The 15,923-nt window shown below is 52.0% G+C and overlaps 1 protein-coding gene across 9 annotated transcripts in view; it reads left to right on the top strand.

Annotated features, from left to right (window-relative positions):
* Positions 1-1,836: 1,836 nt before the first annotated feature.
* ADA (adenosine deaminase) overlaps positions 1,837-15,923 on the top strand; it is a 28,748-nt gene continuing 14,661 nt past the window's right edge. For 8 of the 9 annotated variants that reach the window (XR_016387927.1, XR_004024102.2, XM_089896944.1 and 5 more), the window contains exons 1-2: positions 2,064-2,225; positions 14,075-14,136. Coding sequence is in view for 7 of the 9 variants with exons in the window: in XM_089896944.1 (XP_089753070.1) it covers positions 2,193-2,225; positions 14,075-14,136 (95 nt within the window). In the remaining 2 variants the exon portion in view is untranslated. Of the gene's footprint in view, positions 1,937-2,063; positions 2,226-14,074; positions 14,137-15,923 lie in introns of those variants that run through there. The other variant, XM_089896939.1, reaches the window with a different exon arrangement.

Here is a 15,923-nt window from a genome sequence, read left to right as displayed (position 1 = left end):
TAGCAAAGAACCATGTCACTTTTCACCAACCAGCAAGTCATCCAGGTTGACTAGTGTTTGGGAAATGTGCTGGGAAGTGATGTTGGAGAGGGACTGGAATGTCATGACAGGGGCTGGGGAGACAGTAATAAGGAGGAGAGTGAAGGTTCTGGAGTCAGATTCTAATTCAAATCCCAGCTCTGCCATGTATAACACATGTGCCAAGCAGGCTGTCCTTTCTCTGAGCCTCAGAGTTCTCATCTGTCAAGTGGGACCCATTCCTACTTCACAGGATGCTGTAGAGATTAAATGGGATGAAGTGCTTCCCTGAGAACCTGGCTCCAAGTATGTCTCAGTAAACAGGAGCCATTATCATGTACCCTGAGTGACATGGGGAGCCAGGAAAGGATCTTACAGAAAACCCCTCTGGCTTCAACAATGTATCCGAAGGGTCATTTTTGACCCGCTCTCACCCTTACTCTCACACAACCCGACACAAGCCCAGATGATTTTACACCCTAAATGTAGCTTGCATCTGATTTTCCCCATCTCCCCCACTGTCACGGGCATCTCCACCCAGACCCTGCAGTTGCCTCCTTCCTGCTCTCCCACGCATCCTCTGGCCCCTCTGCAATGCCTTCCCCTCAGAGCAGCAAGCCCAGGCTTCATCTCCAGCTGCACACGAACCACATGGGGGATGGTGTTCAAGTACAGACTCCGGTTCAAAAGGGCTGGGATGGGGTCTGAGAGTCTGTGTTTGATGATTTCAGGACCACACTTGGAGTAGCTGCTGGAGAATGTTTTTCCCAAACAAAAGTTTAACCTCATCTTGCCTCCACCTACAACCCTCCATTGATTTTCCAGTGCTCTCAGGGGAAAGACCAAATCCTCACCGCATCCCACAGGCCCCATGTGATCTGGTTCTTGCCTGACTCTCTGGCCCCTTGCCCTCCACTCTCCCACTCCCTCTTTCCCCCTTATTTATTATTAATGTATTTATTCTATAATGAAATGAAATAGCAGCACCATCCCACCCAGGTACTGGAACACCACCAATAACATGAATGTACCTGTATGCAGCTCCCGCCCCCTCCCCCGCATTCCCACAAATTCTTCTCAAATTTGTGTTTATCTTTCCTTTGCTTAAAATTTTTTTCTACGGATGCATGTTTGTCTAAACATGCATATTTTTGATTTCGTTTTTATTATACATTCTAAAAGTTGCACCATAGAGTATGTAGTTTTCTGCAACTTATTCTTTTATTCAACATTGTTTGTGAGATAGATGTGTTGTTGTCTGCTGAAGTTCATTCAGTTTTACTGCAGTATAATATTCCATGGTGTGAATATTCCAGTTTATTTGCCCACCCGCCTGTGGATGGGCATCTGGGTGTTTCCAATGTTCTTGCTATTAGGAACAGCGCTGGTGGGAACATTCTTGCAGGCTTTCTCCGGCTGCACTGTGGGCCGGTTTTTCAAGGGTAAATGCCTAGGAGGGGATTTGCCGTGTGCCCCCTCCTCTCTTTTCATTCCCCAGCTCCCTGGGATCTCTCACACAGAATGCCCTCTCCACCTCGGCTTCCCTCTTCTACTCCACCTGCACCCACCCCGACCCCCTTCACCTGGTAAACTCCGTGTCCTCAGAGAAGCCTTCCCCCACCTGCAGGCCACAGCTGGCCCCCATTAAAGCTTCCTGATTATACATTTACGTTGTGTGATTCTGCGATGAGCGTGTGTCTCGCCCGGTAGAGTGCGAGCCCCACGAGGTTTGTGAAGCGCACCGGTTCCCAGCTTCCAGCTCGGGCCTGGCACCCTGCAGGCGCCCAGGCAGTAGCGTGACCGTGCCGGAGGGACCGGGCAGGAGGCAGAGCCCGGCCAGGCGGCTGCAGCCTGAGCCCACAGGTGCCTCCAACCCGGCGTCCCGGGCTAGCGATTGGGGGCGGGCCGCGGCCCCGAGGTAAGTCCCCACCGCCCTGCAGGAGTTCCAGGAAATGCGCCGCGCGGGTCTGTTGGCCGGAGCGGGGCGCCGGCAAGGGGGCGGGGGCGGGGGCGGGGCCCGGGGCAGGCGGGGGGGGGGTGGAGCCGGGCCCTATTAAGAAGAGCTTGGCGGGCCGCGATCACTGCAGGCCCCCGGGAAAGCAGACCGGCCATCGACCCAGCGGGACCACCGATCTTCGGCGGAGGAAGCAGCGCCGGGGTGCACGCTTGGCACCATGGCCCAGACGCCAGCTTTCGACAAGCCCAAAGTGAGCGCGGGCGGGGGCTCGGGGTCCGGGGTTCGGCGTCTGGGTCCTTGTCTGGCTGGAGGGCTTAGGGGCATCCACGGCCGGGAAGCAAACGGGGCCCCTGCAGGCGCTTTCTTCCCTCAGCTCAGGCCCTCGCCCACCTCCAGGCCGTTTAATGAGAGGCAAAGAGACAGGAAGAGTCCTGAATCCGGAGGCGCCCCTTGATGGCTTCCAAGTTCTGCTTCTGCCTCTGATTTGACCCATCTGGGTCTGTTTCACTGTCTGTCAGATGGGCGTCCTAGCACCGCCGGCGCTGTGCAGCCTAGGCAGGTGGCTTAAGCTCTCTGAACCTCAGCTGTAAAATGGGGCCCGGTTTCTACACCTATAGGCACCTAGTGTTGTGGACAACACATACGGAGTGCTGGGTGAATGGAAACAGCTTTATACTCCAACACTGTGATAGTTTTTGAGTGCCAAGGAGCCTAGGTTTGTGGATGTGCCCGTGAGAGCAGTGGGCCATGCCAGAGACAGGAGGGAGGGGAGCAGGGCACCCCTCTCTACACACTAGAGGGGCTGGGTGGGCCTTAGGCCTTGGGCCCCGGTAGGGTTCACTTGGGGCCAAGCCACGGTTACTAGCCCCAGGGGATAAACCCCTTATCCCTCCTCCCACCAGCTTGGGTGGGAGGGAATGGTGGGTTCAGGGAGGGTCTGGGCCCACTTGGTGGGCTTTGGAGCACTGAGATTCAGTCCAAGGAAGGCAGGGGCCCAGGAGTCTGTTCGGCAGGGTGAATCAGCTAGTAGGGTGGAGACTGCTGGGGGTGGGTTAGGGGAAGGAGTGAGCTGCAATCAGCTTCAGTTTACCTCTCTGAGAAACAGGTGTGAGTGATGCTGGCCGATATCATTGGGAAAGCGTTGGCGAGAATCCACAAGGAGGTGGGGAAGCTGAGGCGGGGCTCTGAGGAGGTGAGGCCTGGCCCCCACTTCTGGTGCCCCTACCAGAGGGCAAATGCTCGCTACCCCCTGCCAGACGTCACAGGCACTGGGGCTGAGCTCCTGCATCCCCCATGCCTCCTTCACAGCTCGTCTGGATGCCCCATGCCCCATCATTAATTCTTCTTTCCTTTGGCTTTTTTTTTCTTTCCCTGGCCACACCACGTGGCTTGCAGGATCTTAGTGAAAGCACGGAGATCAAACGACTGGATGGCCAGGGAATCCCCTTTTCTCCTTTTTCTTTTTTTTTTTTTTTTTGTTGCTTTGGGATTCCCTCTGCCCTTGGGCTGGGGGATCATCTTACCCTGATATGAATCCCAAGGCAGTAGACACTCCTTGACGGGGAGTGAAATAGGGGTTATGGAGAGAAATAATAAGCAACCCTTCTGTAGAACTTGCTATATGCACCAACTCAGTCTTTGCAACACTTTTACAACAGGCCTATGAGGGAGGGACTATTATTATCATGCCCATTTTTTTGGCCTCTCCCTATCCTCTCTGCTTCAAGCTGGCAGGTCATTTCCCCTCTCTAGGCCTCAGTTTCTACACCTGGGAAATGGGCTCCGCCTGCCATGGGGGTGTCCAAAGGTTAAAAGGCAATGCTTGGGAGGGAAGGTAGAGTGTCGACCACTATGTACGTGACATGTCCTACATTTTATATTATTGTGAGGAGGGAACGTGCCTGAGCTTGCCAGCAAAGCCAGGAGTGTGAATCTCAGAGCCAGTTCCCTGCCTTCCCATGGGTGGAGTAGCCAGTAATGAGAACCAGTAGTATTACCAGCTGGAGCTTATTCAGTTGAATTATTGCTCTGTGCCAGGCACCATTCTGAATACATTAACCTTCATTAATTCATTTGATCCTAGCAATGACTCTGGGAGGTAGCTGGTGTCATCGCCTTTTAGAGATGATCAGAGAGGCACAGATTAACTAGGCCTACGATCACACAGCTAGGATGTGGCCAAGCTGGGGTTTGAGCCCAGGGTGGGCTGGCTTCAAAAATCCCATACCCTAGCCAGCTTTCCTGAACTGCCTCTGCAGAAGCCTTTAGGGGGCGGGGGTGGGGGGGGGGGGTGGTTCCAGTGCCCCAGGTGTGGGTCTTTCTGGGACAGGAGCCTCTGCTGGGCTCTTGGGCTTCTCATACCTACCACCAGGTGAGTCTCAGGACTGGCCAACTTTGAGAAGGCAGAGCAAGGCAGTGTTTTCCAAACTTTAATGTATAGTCACATCACCTGACGTTTGTCAACTTTCAGACTCTGAATCAGGAGATCTGGGATGGGGTCTGAGATGCTGTGCTCCTAACAAGCTCCCAGGAGATGCTAATGCTGCTGGGCCGTGGACCACACTTTGAGTAGCAAAATCCTAGGCGGCTGCCTATCTGCTCTGATTATGTTATTTCAACAAGTAGCTTCCTGAACACACAGGGGGGTGGAGGGGTGGGCCTTATCAGTCTGTTTCCACATGAGGCAAGGCTGGAAAATCCCATGGCCCTCAGGAGTTCAGTGTCACGGAGAGCAACGCTGATCACATGCCTGTCACTATAATAACAGTAACAATGCTGCCATTTGAGTGTTTGTGGGTACCAGGCACCTTCAGTGATTTATCTCACAGAATCCTCTGGACAACTCAACAAGGAGGATGTTTACGTCCCCATTTACAGACGATGAAATTAAGGCCTGAAAGGTGAAGTGGCTTGTCCAAGGCTACACAAAATCTGACAGCCTTGAAGCTGTAGGCTGGAGAGTGAGCTGGTCCAGGTTGGAACAGCCCGGTCCCTTCCTAATGCAGAGAATTGAGCCTCAATGTCCAACATACTTTTCTTTCTCATATTTGAATGTTTACTCCGTTTCAGGCACTGTTCTAACTGCTTTGCATATAGTAACTCATTTAATGCTCACAACAGCCCTTTAAACGCCTATTATCTTCATATACATATAAGGAAACTGAGGCTCAGAGAGGGGAAGGAACTTGTCAAAGTCACACAGCCAGAAAGCAGCAGAGTTAGACTTGAACCCAGACCTACCTGAGACTGAAGCAGGTGCTGTTAAGTGCTTTGCTGATTTACACCCACTTTGTAAATTGGGGTGGCTGTGGGATTCGGATAGACTGAGCTTGGATCCTTGCCTTACCACTCAGCAGCTACAAGGGCTCAGGTGGACAATTCCCTGAGCCCCAGCTTCCTCCTCTGTAAAATGGGCTGACAAAGCCAAGCTCACAGTGTTCTTGGGGGGAAATGGATGCTGGTTAGGGCTTGTGAAGCACTTGGCTGGCGCAGCAGGCCCTCGGGTGTGCATTTCCTCCCTGGGGCCCCCGGTGGGGGCCTGCGGTGGCCTCTCTCCACCTGCATATCTCCCCCCTCCCCCCTCCCCCCCTCCCCTCCCCTCCCCTCCTCCCCTCTCTGTCTCTCCCCCTCCCCTCTCTGTCTCTCCCCCTCCCCTCTCTGTCTCTCCTCTTGTCTTCCAGCCACAAAGCGCACTGCGTTAGCACTGCTTCGGCTTTTGGTGCTTTTGTTACCAGAGCCACCTGTTAAAAGAAAAATGCCCCTGGCTGGGAAGAGCCTGCCGGCCTTACCTGTTACAACGCCTGCCCGGGGCAGTTGGGAGGGAGGGGAAGAGTGAGATTGGGTTTCATTGAAGCCTTTTGTTTGACAGAGGAAGAAGCAAGGACCAGAGAAGGGAAGTGCAGTGTCTGTGCTCACACACTGAGGCAGGCCAGGCCAGCCAGCCTCCTGATTCCACATCTGACCTCAGGGTGGGCTTGGCCTGGGTGGGAAGGGGCCCTGTGAGCTGGAAGAAGCTTGTCCGTCTGCCCTGTTGTCCTACGGGGTGCCCCCTGGGCCAGGGAAGGGTAGGACTGTGGCCTGGTTTTGGACAGGGGAGAAGAGTAAGCCAGGGCGGCCAAGGTGAGGTTCAAGCCTACCTTTACCCACAGTGTTGGGACCAGGCTCACCCACACTCCTTAGGGTTCTGAGGCTCCAGAGCGGCAAGCTGGGGGAAGAGACAGTCTCTGGGGGTCTGAGTGAGTTGCTTCTGTGTGCCTCGGTTTCCCCATCTGTAAAACGGGAATCATATTTGTATCTGCCCTACATGAAATGCCAAGTGCAGGCCTGGGGCAGGGGGCAGGCCAACGCCAGCTGCTGTCGATCAGCCTTGTCCCGGTTATTAATCATGTTTAGAGTTTACCAGTGCTGACTCAGCACCCACATGCAGGATGAACAAGGTGTGCCGTGGTGGTTATGACCTCCCGCTTTAGAGTCAGACAGCTTCCTGGTGTGGCACTCATTAGACTGTGCCCTAGGGCAAGTCCCTTAATCTCTCTGAGCCTCAGACTTCTCGCTTAGAAAATGGGGGTAACCGTGCTAAGTTCCTAGAGGGTGCTGCCCAGCAGGATGTCCCCCTGGCTGAGGACACGCCTTGCCTTGTGTGAAGCCCCTGGAGAAGCTCACAGAGGCAGCAGAGAGCTTGGTTGGGCCCTGAGTCAGCAGGAGGCACTGAGGGACTGCTGGGCCCCTTCTGCTCTGTACCTCGGAGCTATAGGAGCCCAGATGCGGCTGAGCCCAGAGGACTTGCCTGGAGGATGTGTGACTGAAACAATGTCAGACCTTGAGCTGCTCTGTCTCCTGGCTTCACCCCAAAAGTCAGCTGAGAGGCTGTGGTGGCATGAGGGCACTGACCTCCGGTTCTGCCCAGCTCCATGCCAAGAGCAGTGCTAAGAGGGGAAGTGGGCACCTGTGGCTCATCCAGGTTCTGACTGCAGTGCCCGGGTTCTGGGGGGTCAAGCAACCCTGGCTACTCTGCCCCATCTGGGTTCTCTGCCAGGCCCAAGGGGGTAGGTCAGCCCTTCCTTGCTGCAGGGAGAGGACACAGCACTGCTGACATGGGACAGGGAGAGGAGAAAACAATCACTTAGTCATTCAACACCTACTGAGCACTTCTTGCTAGGCAGGCACTGTCCTAGGCCCTGAGGGTACAGCATGATAGCACAAAGTCCCCGCTTTAACGAAACTAAGAGCTGGGGACAGGGGCATGGTAAGTAAGGAAACTGAGAAAGTCAGTGGGATGAAAACAAAATGGGTGTGTTTGCAGGGGGTCTGGGGAGAAGCAGTGTGATTCAGGTGTGCCTTGAAGGTAGACAGCCCCTCCAGTTGTGAGCGGGAGTCAGATGTGGGAGTGTCTGGTCCTGGAGTCCAAGACCCTGGGTCCCCGTCCTGGCTCTGCTACTGACACCTTGGGGGACCTTGGCAAGAGCATGTACCTCCCTGGGCCTTACCGGCCTGCCTGGCGTCTCCTGAGAGCAAGGACTCGGCATGTTTCCCCACGTCCCCACAGAGCCTGGCACCTGAAGGGGGCTTAGGAAATATTTTGTGGCGAGTGGGGATGCTTCCTGTTTAGACCTGGAGGATTTCCTGCAGTTCTGTCAGACGTTCGCTGTGACTCAGGCCCGTGGAGAGCGAATGCAGGGGAGGGGGGGTGCTGAGATTCTCCTCCTGAGTGGTCAGGAGGCCGGGTGTAGGTCTGGTGCAAGCGCCAGGGAGGTCGTGTGGCAGCGCGCAGGACTTGGGTTAGAGGTGGAGGGGCTTGGTTTCTAACCTAGCTCTGCCACTGTCGGTCTGGGTAACCCTGGGCAGGTCACGGAATTCCTCTGAGCTCAGCTTGGCAAGTCAATTCCCCATCTGCAACATGGAGCTGGTGTGTCCCTTGCCTAGGGGTGGAGACCAAATGAAATAAAGGGTCTGATACCAGTAAACAGCTATTTTTATTGCTGGATTATTTACATCTGAGGCTAGGCCTGCCGAGCAAGAAGAGCAGGAGCTCAAGGTTCAAACCTGGGTACAAATCCTAACTCCACCACTGCCTCTGTGTCCTTGGATACTTTTCTGAGCCTCAGTTTCCTCATGTGTAAAATGGGAGTGAAGTCCCCACCTCACTGGTTGTAAGAATGAAATAAGATGATGCATGTAGGACATAGAAGATATTCAGTAAGTAGGAGGCCACTGCTGCTACTTCTTTTCTCTGCATGGGTCCAACGGAGCAGGGTCCCCATCCACCTCTGAGCTGACAGATTTCTCCATGGGTAGTCTCAGTTTTCCAGAAAGTTCAGTGGGAGGCCTGCCTGAGCTTGGACCGCCTGTGGAGGCAGCTCCTGGCCTCTGTTCCTCCCCTGAAACGTGTCTGGGCAGCTTCCCAGGAGGCCCTGAGGAGGGTTGGGACCTGTAGGGCACGGTGGGCAAGTGGCAGGCTCTGCTTTCCCTCCCCCCGGGGCACTCTAGTCTCCCGCAGCCCGTGGGCTCTCTGAGGCCTCCTTCCCTCTCACTGCTCAGCTCAGGGTCCCTGAGCATGTGCTGTGTCTGGTGCTGCAGCAAGTCTTCCCAGTGGTGGCTCATCTCCCACCTGGACCACTGTGTCAGCTCTCTGTCCTCTGTTCTGACTTCGGCCTGCTTTCCACACAGCAACCAGAGAAAGCTTTGAAAAGGTGACTCCCCCGTGCAAAACCCTTCAGGGGATCACCCTTTACTGTGACCTGTGAGATCTCCCTGCCCTCCACCCCCCTAACTTTCTCTCTGGCCTCATCTCTCACCACCTGATTCCAACACTTAGCGCCTGCATGTCCCTCTGCCTGTTCACTCTCCTTCCTGTTCCTTCCCCCTGGCTGATTCCTCCTCTATTTTCTTCTCACAGGGACCCCGCCCCCCAGCTTCTCAGTAACCATTTGTTGCCTCTTCCCCACCTGGTGGCCGCAGGTGTCCGTTGGCTTGTGGCCGCGCCGCTCTCATCTACTGCTGTGGTCCCAGGGCTGCTTCCTCTTGCGTGTGTCTCTCAAAACTCTCTGCCTCCCGTATAAGGAGAAAGAGGACTGGGTGTAGGGCCCATCCAGATAAATCCAGGAAAAACTCCTCCTCTCAAGATTTGTAATCCCATCTTTTGCCCTCTGTGGAAGTGTATGTTCTGGGGGTTAGGATGTGGACATCTTTTGGGGGACTACCGTTCAGCCCTCTGCACTGACCCTGGTGAGGGGGTGACTCCTCCCTCTTGAAGTCTGATCGCCTTTTGCCTTTCTGCACACCACACACTCCTGGTTTCCCTTCCGTCTCTCTGGCAGCTCTTCTCCAGGCTCATCCTCTTCTATAAGCCACTGGGTGCTGGTGCTTGTCCAGGCTTTGTCCCATGCTCTTTCCTTGACGTTCCCTTTGTGGGTGAGCTCATTCAAAATCACAGCCTCAGTCATCTATATTCCTACTCATATTTCCAGCCTGGACCTCTCTGAGAGCTCCAGACCTGCACAGCCACTGGGTCCGTCCACGTGCATTTGGAGGTCTCAGAGGTGTCCCGACTTCACATAAGTGAGATCACACTAACCGTACTTCTCTCCCTGTGCCCTACCCCTCCTCTCCCCCTCAGCACTTGGTCCTCTTCCTGGGCTCTCTGTCTCAGAGCGTGGGAATCGCTACCCACCCAGGCCCAACCTGAAGCATCATCCTTGACATGGCTTCCTGTCCACCTGCTTTGCCGTATCTGCCTTGCCACCCTGGTCCAGGGCACCGTCATTGCTCATAAACGTCACAAGACCACTTCTAACTGGTCTTGCTGTGCTTTGTCCTTTTTAGCTTCAAACCCTGTCATGGCTTCTCTGTTGCTCTCAGGTTGGTACCCAATCCTCCTTGTGCCCCTGCAGCCTCTCCAGCTCCACAACCGCTCGACTCTCTGAACCCATTTCAGTTCCTCTCGTCCACCACATCCTCTCCCACTGCATGGCCTTCGCACATGCTCTTCCCTCTGCCTAGATGCTCTTCCAGCCTTCCTGCTCACCCCTGCCTTTGCCTACTTGGCTCCTCCTCATCCTTCAGCTATTAGCTTAAGTGCTGCTTTCTCTGGGAAGCCATCGTTGGCCCTCTAGCTGGGCGAGTTCTTTTGTTTGTTACCTCTTTGGTAGGTCTATGTTGGAGTTGTCTTGGCTTGTGATTTTGCATTTACCAATGTGACATTTACTTAATGTCTCTCTCCCTTGCTGGACTGTAAGCCTCACGGGAGCAGGACTCTGTCACTTTAGTTTATCTCTCCATCCCCAGTGCACCCAGCAGGGCCTCAACTATTTGGTGAATGAGGGATTCTTAGTTATGCTTATTATGCTAAATGCTGTTGCTACGTGCTGAGTCCTGATCTAAGCATGCTACTTGCAGTCACGTGGTTAAGTCTCACGAAGCCCTGGGAGGAAGGCATGTCATCTCCCCCCCCCGCCCCCCCCCCCCCCCACAGATGAGAGCACCGAGACACTGAAAGCAAAGTAACTTTCTCCAGGTCACCCAGGAAGTGAGTGGAGGAGCTGGGATTGCAGCTCTAACCACAGCACTACCCCATCTTTCTGGCTGGATCCTCGCCACAGCCCTGTGAAGGTTAAAGATAAGAAAACAGAGGCTCAGAAAGGTGGGGTCACCTGTCCAAGGTCAAACAGCTGGTTGGCAGTTCCCTGCACTGGAAGCTTCCGTGTTTCCAAAGCAGAGCACTTTCTGAGAACCCGATAAACTTTCGGCTGAGTGGGCATTGCATTCATTTCATCAGGGAATCCAACAACTCCCTGGATGCAGGGTCTGTGACAGAGCTGGTCCTTTGCTGCTGAGTGACTTGCGGAGAGATGTGATTACTTGGATGTCCTCCTGATAGGGAGGCTTGGCGGCCCTGTCTCTGCTGGCCTCCCATGGGCTCCGGGCCAGATTTCCCCCACAGGAGGCAGCTCACGTGGGTGCTTCCAGGATGCCCTGGGGCCAGTGGCTCCCTGGCTACTCCCTCTCCAGCCAGGGCGGCCACTTTCCTGTCCAGGCTCCCAAGTTCTAGAGAAGGCCCCACCCTGGTAGAGATGTTTATTAAAATTTTTCTGGCTCTCTGCCTGGCTGGGGAAGAGTTTCTTCCACGACCTGGAACAGGGAGATGGCAGCTGCTTTCCCACTGTTTCCCAGCACCTGCTGTGCTTCTCTTAACAGCCTGCGGAAAGGGCCCTGGCTGAGAGGCAGGGGCCGTCTTCCTGTGGGCCGACTCGCCCACCTACACTGTCTTTTTCTTTTTTAACATCTTTATTGGAGTATAATTGCTTTACAACGTTGTGTTAGTTTCTGCTGTATAACAAAGTGAATCAGCTATACATATACATGTATCCCCATATCCCCTCCCTCTTGCGTCTTCCTCCCACCCTCCTTATCCCACCCCTCTAGGTGGTCGCAAAGCACCGAGCTGACCTCCCTGTGCTATGCGGCTGCTTCCCACTAGCTATCTATTTTACATTTGGTAGTGTATATACGTCCATGCCACTGTCTCACTTCGTCCCAGCTTATCCTTCCCCCTCCCCGTGTCCTCAAGTCCATTCTCTACGTCAGCGTCTTTATTCCTGTCCTGCCCCTAGGTTCTTCAGAACCTTTTTTTTTTTTAGATCCCATATATATGTGTTAGCATATGGTATTTGTTTTTCTCTTTCTGACTTATTTCACTCTGTATGACAGACTCTAGATCCATCCACCTCACTACAAATAACTCAGTTTTGTTTCTTTTTATGGCTGAGTAATATTCCATTGTATATATGTGCCACATCTTCTTTATCCGTTCATCTGTCGATGAACACTTAGGTTGCTTCCATGTCCTGGCTATTGTAAATAGAGCTGCAATGGACATTTTGGTACATGACTCTTTTTGAATTATGGTTTTCTCAGGGTATATGCCCAGTAGTGGGATTGCTGGGTCGTATGGTAGTTCTATTTGTAGTTTTTTAAGGAACCTCCATACTGTTCTCCACAGTGGCTGTATCAATTTACATTCCCACCAACAGTGTAAGAGGGTTCCCTTTTCTCCACACCCTCTCCAGCATTTATTGTTTCTAGATATTTTGATGATGGCCATTCTGACCGGTGTGAGATGATATCCATTGTGGTTTTGATTTGCTTTTCTCTAATGATTAGTGATGTTGAGCATTCTTTCATGTGTTTGTTGGCAATCTGTATATCTTCTTTGGAGAGATGTCTGTTTAGGCCTTCTGTCCATTTTTGGATTGGGTTGTTTATTTTCTTGATATTGAGCTGCATGAGCTGTTTGTATATTTTGGAGATTAATCCTTTGTCAGTTGCTTCATTTGCAAATATTTTCTCCCATTCTGAGGGTTGTCTTTTCATCTTGTTTATGGTTTCCTTTGCTGTGCAAAGGATTTTAAGATTCATTAGGTCCCATTTGTTTATTTTTGTTTTTATTTCCATTTCTCTAGGAGGTGGGTCAAAAAGGATCTTGCTGTGATTTATGTCATAGAGTGTTCTGCCTATGTTTTCCTCTAAGAGTTTGATAGTTTCTGGCCTTACATTTAGGTCTTTAATCCATTTTGAGCTTATTTTTGTGTATGGTGTTAGGGAGTGATCTAATCTCATACTTTTACATGTACCTGTCCAATTTTCCCAGCACCACTTATTGAAGAGGCTGTCCTTTCTCCACTGTACATTCCTGCCTCCTTTATCAAAGATAAGGTGACCATACGTGCGTGGGTTTATCTCTGGGCTTTCTATCCTGTTCCATTGATCTATATTTCTGTTTTTGTGCCAGTACCATACTGTCTTGATTACTGTAGCATTGTAGTATAGTCTGAAGTCAGGGAGCCTGATTCCTCCAGCTCCGTTTTTCTTTCTCAAGATTGCTTTGGCTATTTGGGGTCTTTTGTGTTTCCATACAAATTGTGAAAGTTTTTGTTCTAGTTCTGTGAAAAATGCCATTGGTAGTTTGATAGGGATTGCATTGAATCTGTAGATTGCTTTGGGTAGTATAGTCATTTTCACAATGTTGATTCTTCCAATCCAAGAACATGGTATATCTCTCCATCTGTTTGTATCATCTTTAATTTCTTTCATCAGTGTCTTATAGTTTTCTGCATGCAGGTCTTTTGCCTCCTTAGGTAGGTCTATTCCTAGGTATTTTATTCTTTTTGTTGCAATGGTAAATGGGAGTGTTTCCTTAATTTCTCTTTCAGCTTTTTCATCATTATACACTGTCTTTAAATCCTTAAACTCTTCTTGGACAGGGAGGCAATCTTTGCAGCTGTTTTCAGTTGAGGAAACTGAGGCTCAGAGAGATCAAGTGTCTTGTCTAAGATCACACAGCCAGAGAAGAGGCAGAGCTGGGCATCCAGCCTGATGAGCTCTCCCCAAAGTCCTTGTCCTTAAACTCTTGGCCTTGTGTATGGAGTATCGTCCATGGGGCTGAGCATGTAGGAGAGGATCACCAAGATGGCCAAGTATCTGGTGCCCTTTCTGGAGTCCTAGAAGGATCTTATTGTCAAATATTGATTCCTGATAAGCTATGTTTCATTTTCAGTAACACATGCTTTTGAAAATGGAGACTGATTTTTGAAATATGTTGTAGGTATTCACTAGTCCAGAATCTGTGGCCAATCCTTTTTGTTAGAGCTGGATCTTGTTTGGTGAGTTGGCCGAGAGTGGGATCTGCCTGCATGGTGGCTGAGGCTCTGTCACTCCTCCGGGCCCATGGCTGGCCTCGTGTTAAAGAGCACCAGCTTCAGAATTGGGCTTGGGTTAGAATTCCGGTTCTGCCACTTAGCAGCTGTGGTTAAGAACAAAGGCACTGGGTTGGGTTCCTGTTTCCATCACTTAGAGCTGTGTGGTCTTGGACAAGTTACTTAACCTCTCTGAACCTCAGTGTTCTCCACTGTGAAAGAGGCAGAGATGATAATTAAACCCACCCCACAGACAAGGATGAAACAGGATAATGCGTGTGAACAGTTTAGTGAAATGTATGTGGTGACTAACGGTTATCACAGTTAGTGTTAACAATGACCCTCTGTAAGGTCCTTCAGGCATTCATGGGTGTTTGTTTTTCTCTCCTTTTCCTCTGCGCCCTTGCAGGTAGAACTGCACGTCCATCTGGATGGAGCCATCAAGCCTGAAACCATCTTGTATTATGGCAGGTAAGTCCAGAGATAAGAGGCCTTCTTCCCTAGGAACTTTGACCCAGACACCTGTGGAGAATTCCAGGGTTGCTGCTTCTTCCTGTATCCCTGTGGAATCAAGCCAGCCGCCAGCCTATCAAAAGGTGGTCTGTGGGGCACAGAGACCCACAGCCCAAGTCTTCTGCCTTCTGTGCCTCTGACTTTTATCTTCCTGCTGCCAGGTGAGCCAGGGGAAGCTTATCCCACTTTATAGACATGGACACAGAGAGACACCAAAAAGAGACACACACACACACACACACACACACACACACACACACACACACACACACACACACACACACACACACACACACACACACACACACACACACACACACACACACACACACACACACACACACACACACACGTGGAGGCAGTTCCCAGGGCTGCACCAGTCACTGTTTCTTTGACTCAACCGAGAGCCTGTGGCAGGTGATGTACCCGCATAGGCTGCTACCATTTGCTGAGCATCCCCCAGTGCTGGGCTGGGCTGAGCCTTCTCCTGAGTCAGCGAATTTAATCCCTCCACACTTGGAGGAGGAGAGCATTGCCATCCCCATGTCACTGAGAAGAGAGCAGGGTCAGAGAAGTGAAGGCAGTTGCCCAAGGCCACAGAACAAGTAGAGTCAAGAGTTGACCCTGGGCCATCTGACCCTCCAAGATTTTCCTACTCAGGATGGTAACCTGTTGGGAGCCGTGGAGAAGTGGCGCCCCCTCTCTCGGCCCAAATCTCTGCATCTTCCAAAGGAGAACGTACCTCTTGCCTCTGCTCTCGTGGATGCTGGTGGGCTGAAGGGTCCCCAGCACCCCCAGTGAGGGAGGTCCGCCCTCCCTCCCCACATTTCAAGGGCTCATGATATCGCCTCTCTGGGGTCTAGCACTTAAAAGCAAGGACTTCAAGGGCCAGTGGATCTGCATTCAAATCTGGACACTGTTTCCTTGCTGTGGCCTCAGCCTCTGTAGGTTGAAAGTAAGAACAGGACCTTCCTCCAGAGCTGACCTGGGAGATGGGGTCCCTCCCGCCTCCTACCTCTCCCTGTTCCTCATGGGTTTGTTCTATGCTCATTTTGTTTGGAGCTGGGAGGTCTCTGCCTCTCCTCACTGCTTTGAGCAGTTCAGCTCTGGATCCAAATTTGAACCCTCTGTTTCATAAGCCAGAACCCCCTCACTTATCCAGACACCCACTCCTTAGGAGAGAACTGATGATCCTTGGGCGTTTGCCCCCGACACTTAAAAGTGTCTCTTGCGGGCTTCCCTGGTGGCGCAGTGGTTGAGAGTCCGCCTGCTGATGCAGGGGACACGGGTTCGTGCCCCGGTCCGGGAAGATCCCACATGCTGCGGAGCGGCTGGGCCCGTGAGCCGTGGCCGCTGAGCCTGCGCGTCTGGAGCCTGTGCTCCACAACGGGAGAGGCCACACAGTGAGAGGCCCGCGTACCGCCAAAAAAAAAAAAAAAAAAGTGTCTCTTCCAATTCCCTGAGAGTGTTCTGGCAAGAACACACTTCTCCTTCTTGTTGCACTTTTTTCTGCCCTAGGAAGCTGTTGTTGATTTAATTTTTATTTAACTTATCATGTAAGTATATTAGCCTTTACTGCATGGCAAGCACTGCTTTAAATGTTGTACCTGGATTGACTTACTGGAATCTGGTGACAACTTGTGAGATAGGTATATTATTGACCCTGTCTTACCAACGAGGGAACTGAGCCAGGATAGGGGAAGTAAGTTATCTCGTAAACACAGGTGTGACTCCGGGTCCATACC

Source organism: Delphinapterus leucas, chromosome 15, assembly GCF_059928025.1.
Source record: "Delphinapterus leucas isolate spDelLeu-1000000601 "Yukka" chromosome 15, BTC_Dleu_Yukka2, whole genome shotgun sequence".
NCBI classification, from domain to species: domain Eukaryota; kingdom Metazoa; phylum Chordata; class Mammalia; order Artiodactyla; family Monodontidae; genus Delphinapterus; species Delphinapterus leucas.
The sequence above is the reverse complement of the archived record's forward strand: the minus strand, read 5'-3'. Positions and strand labels throughout refer to the sequence as shown.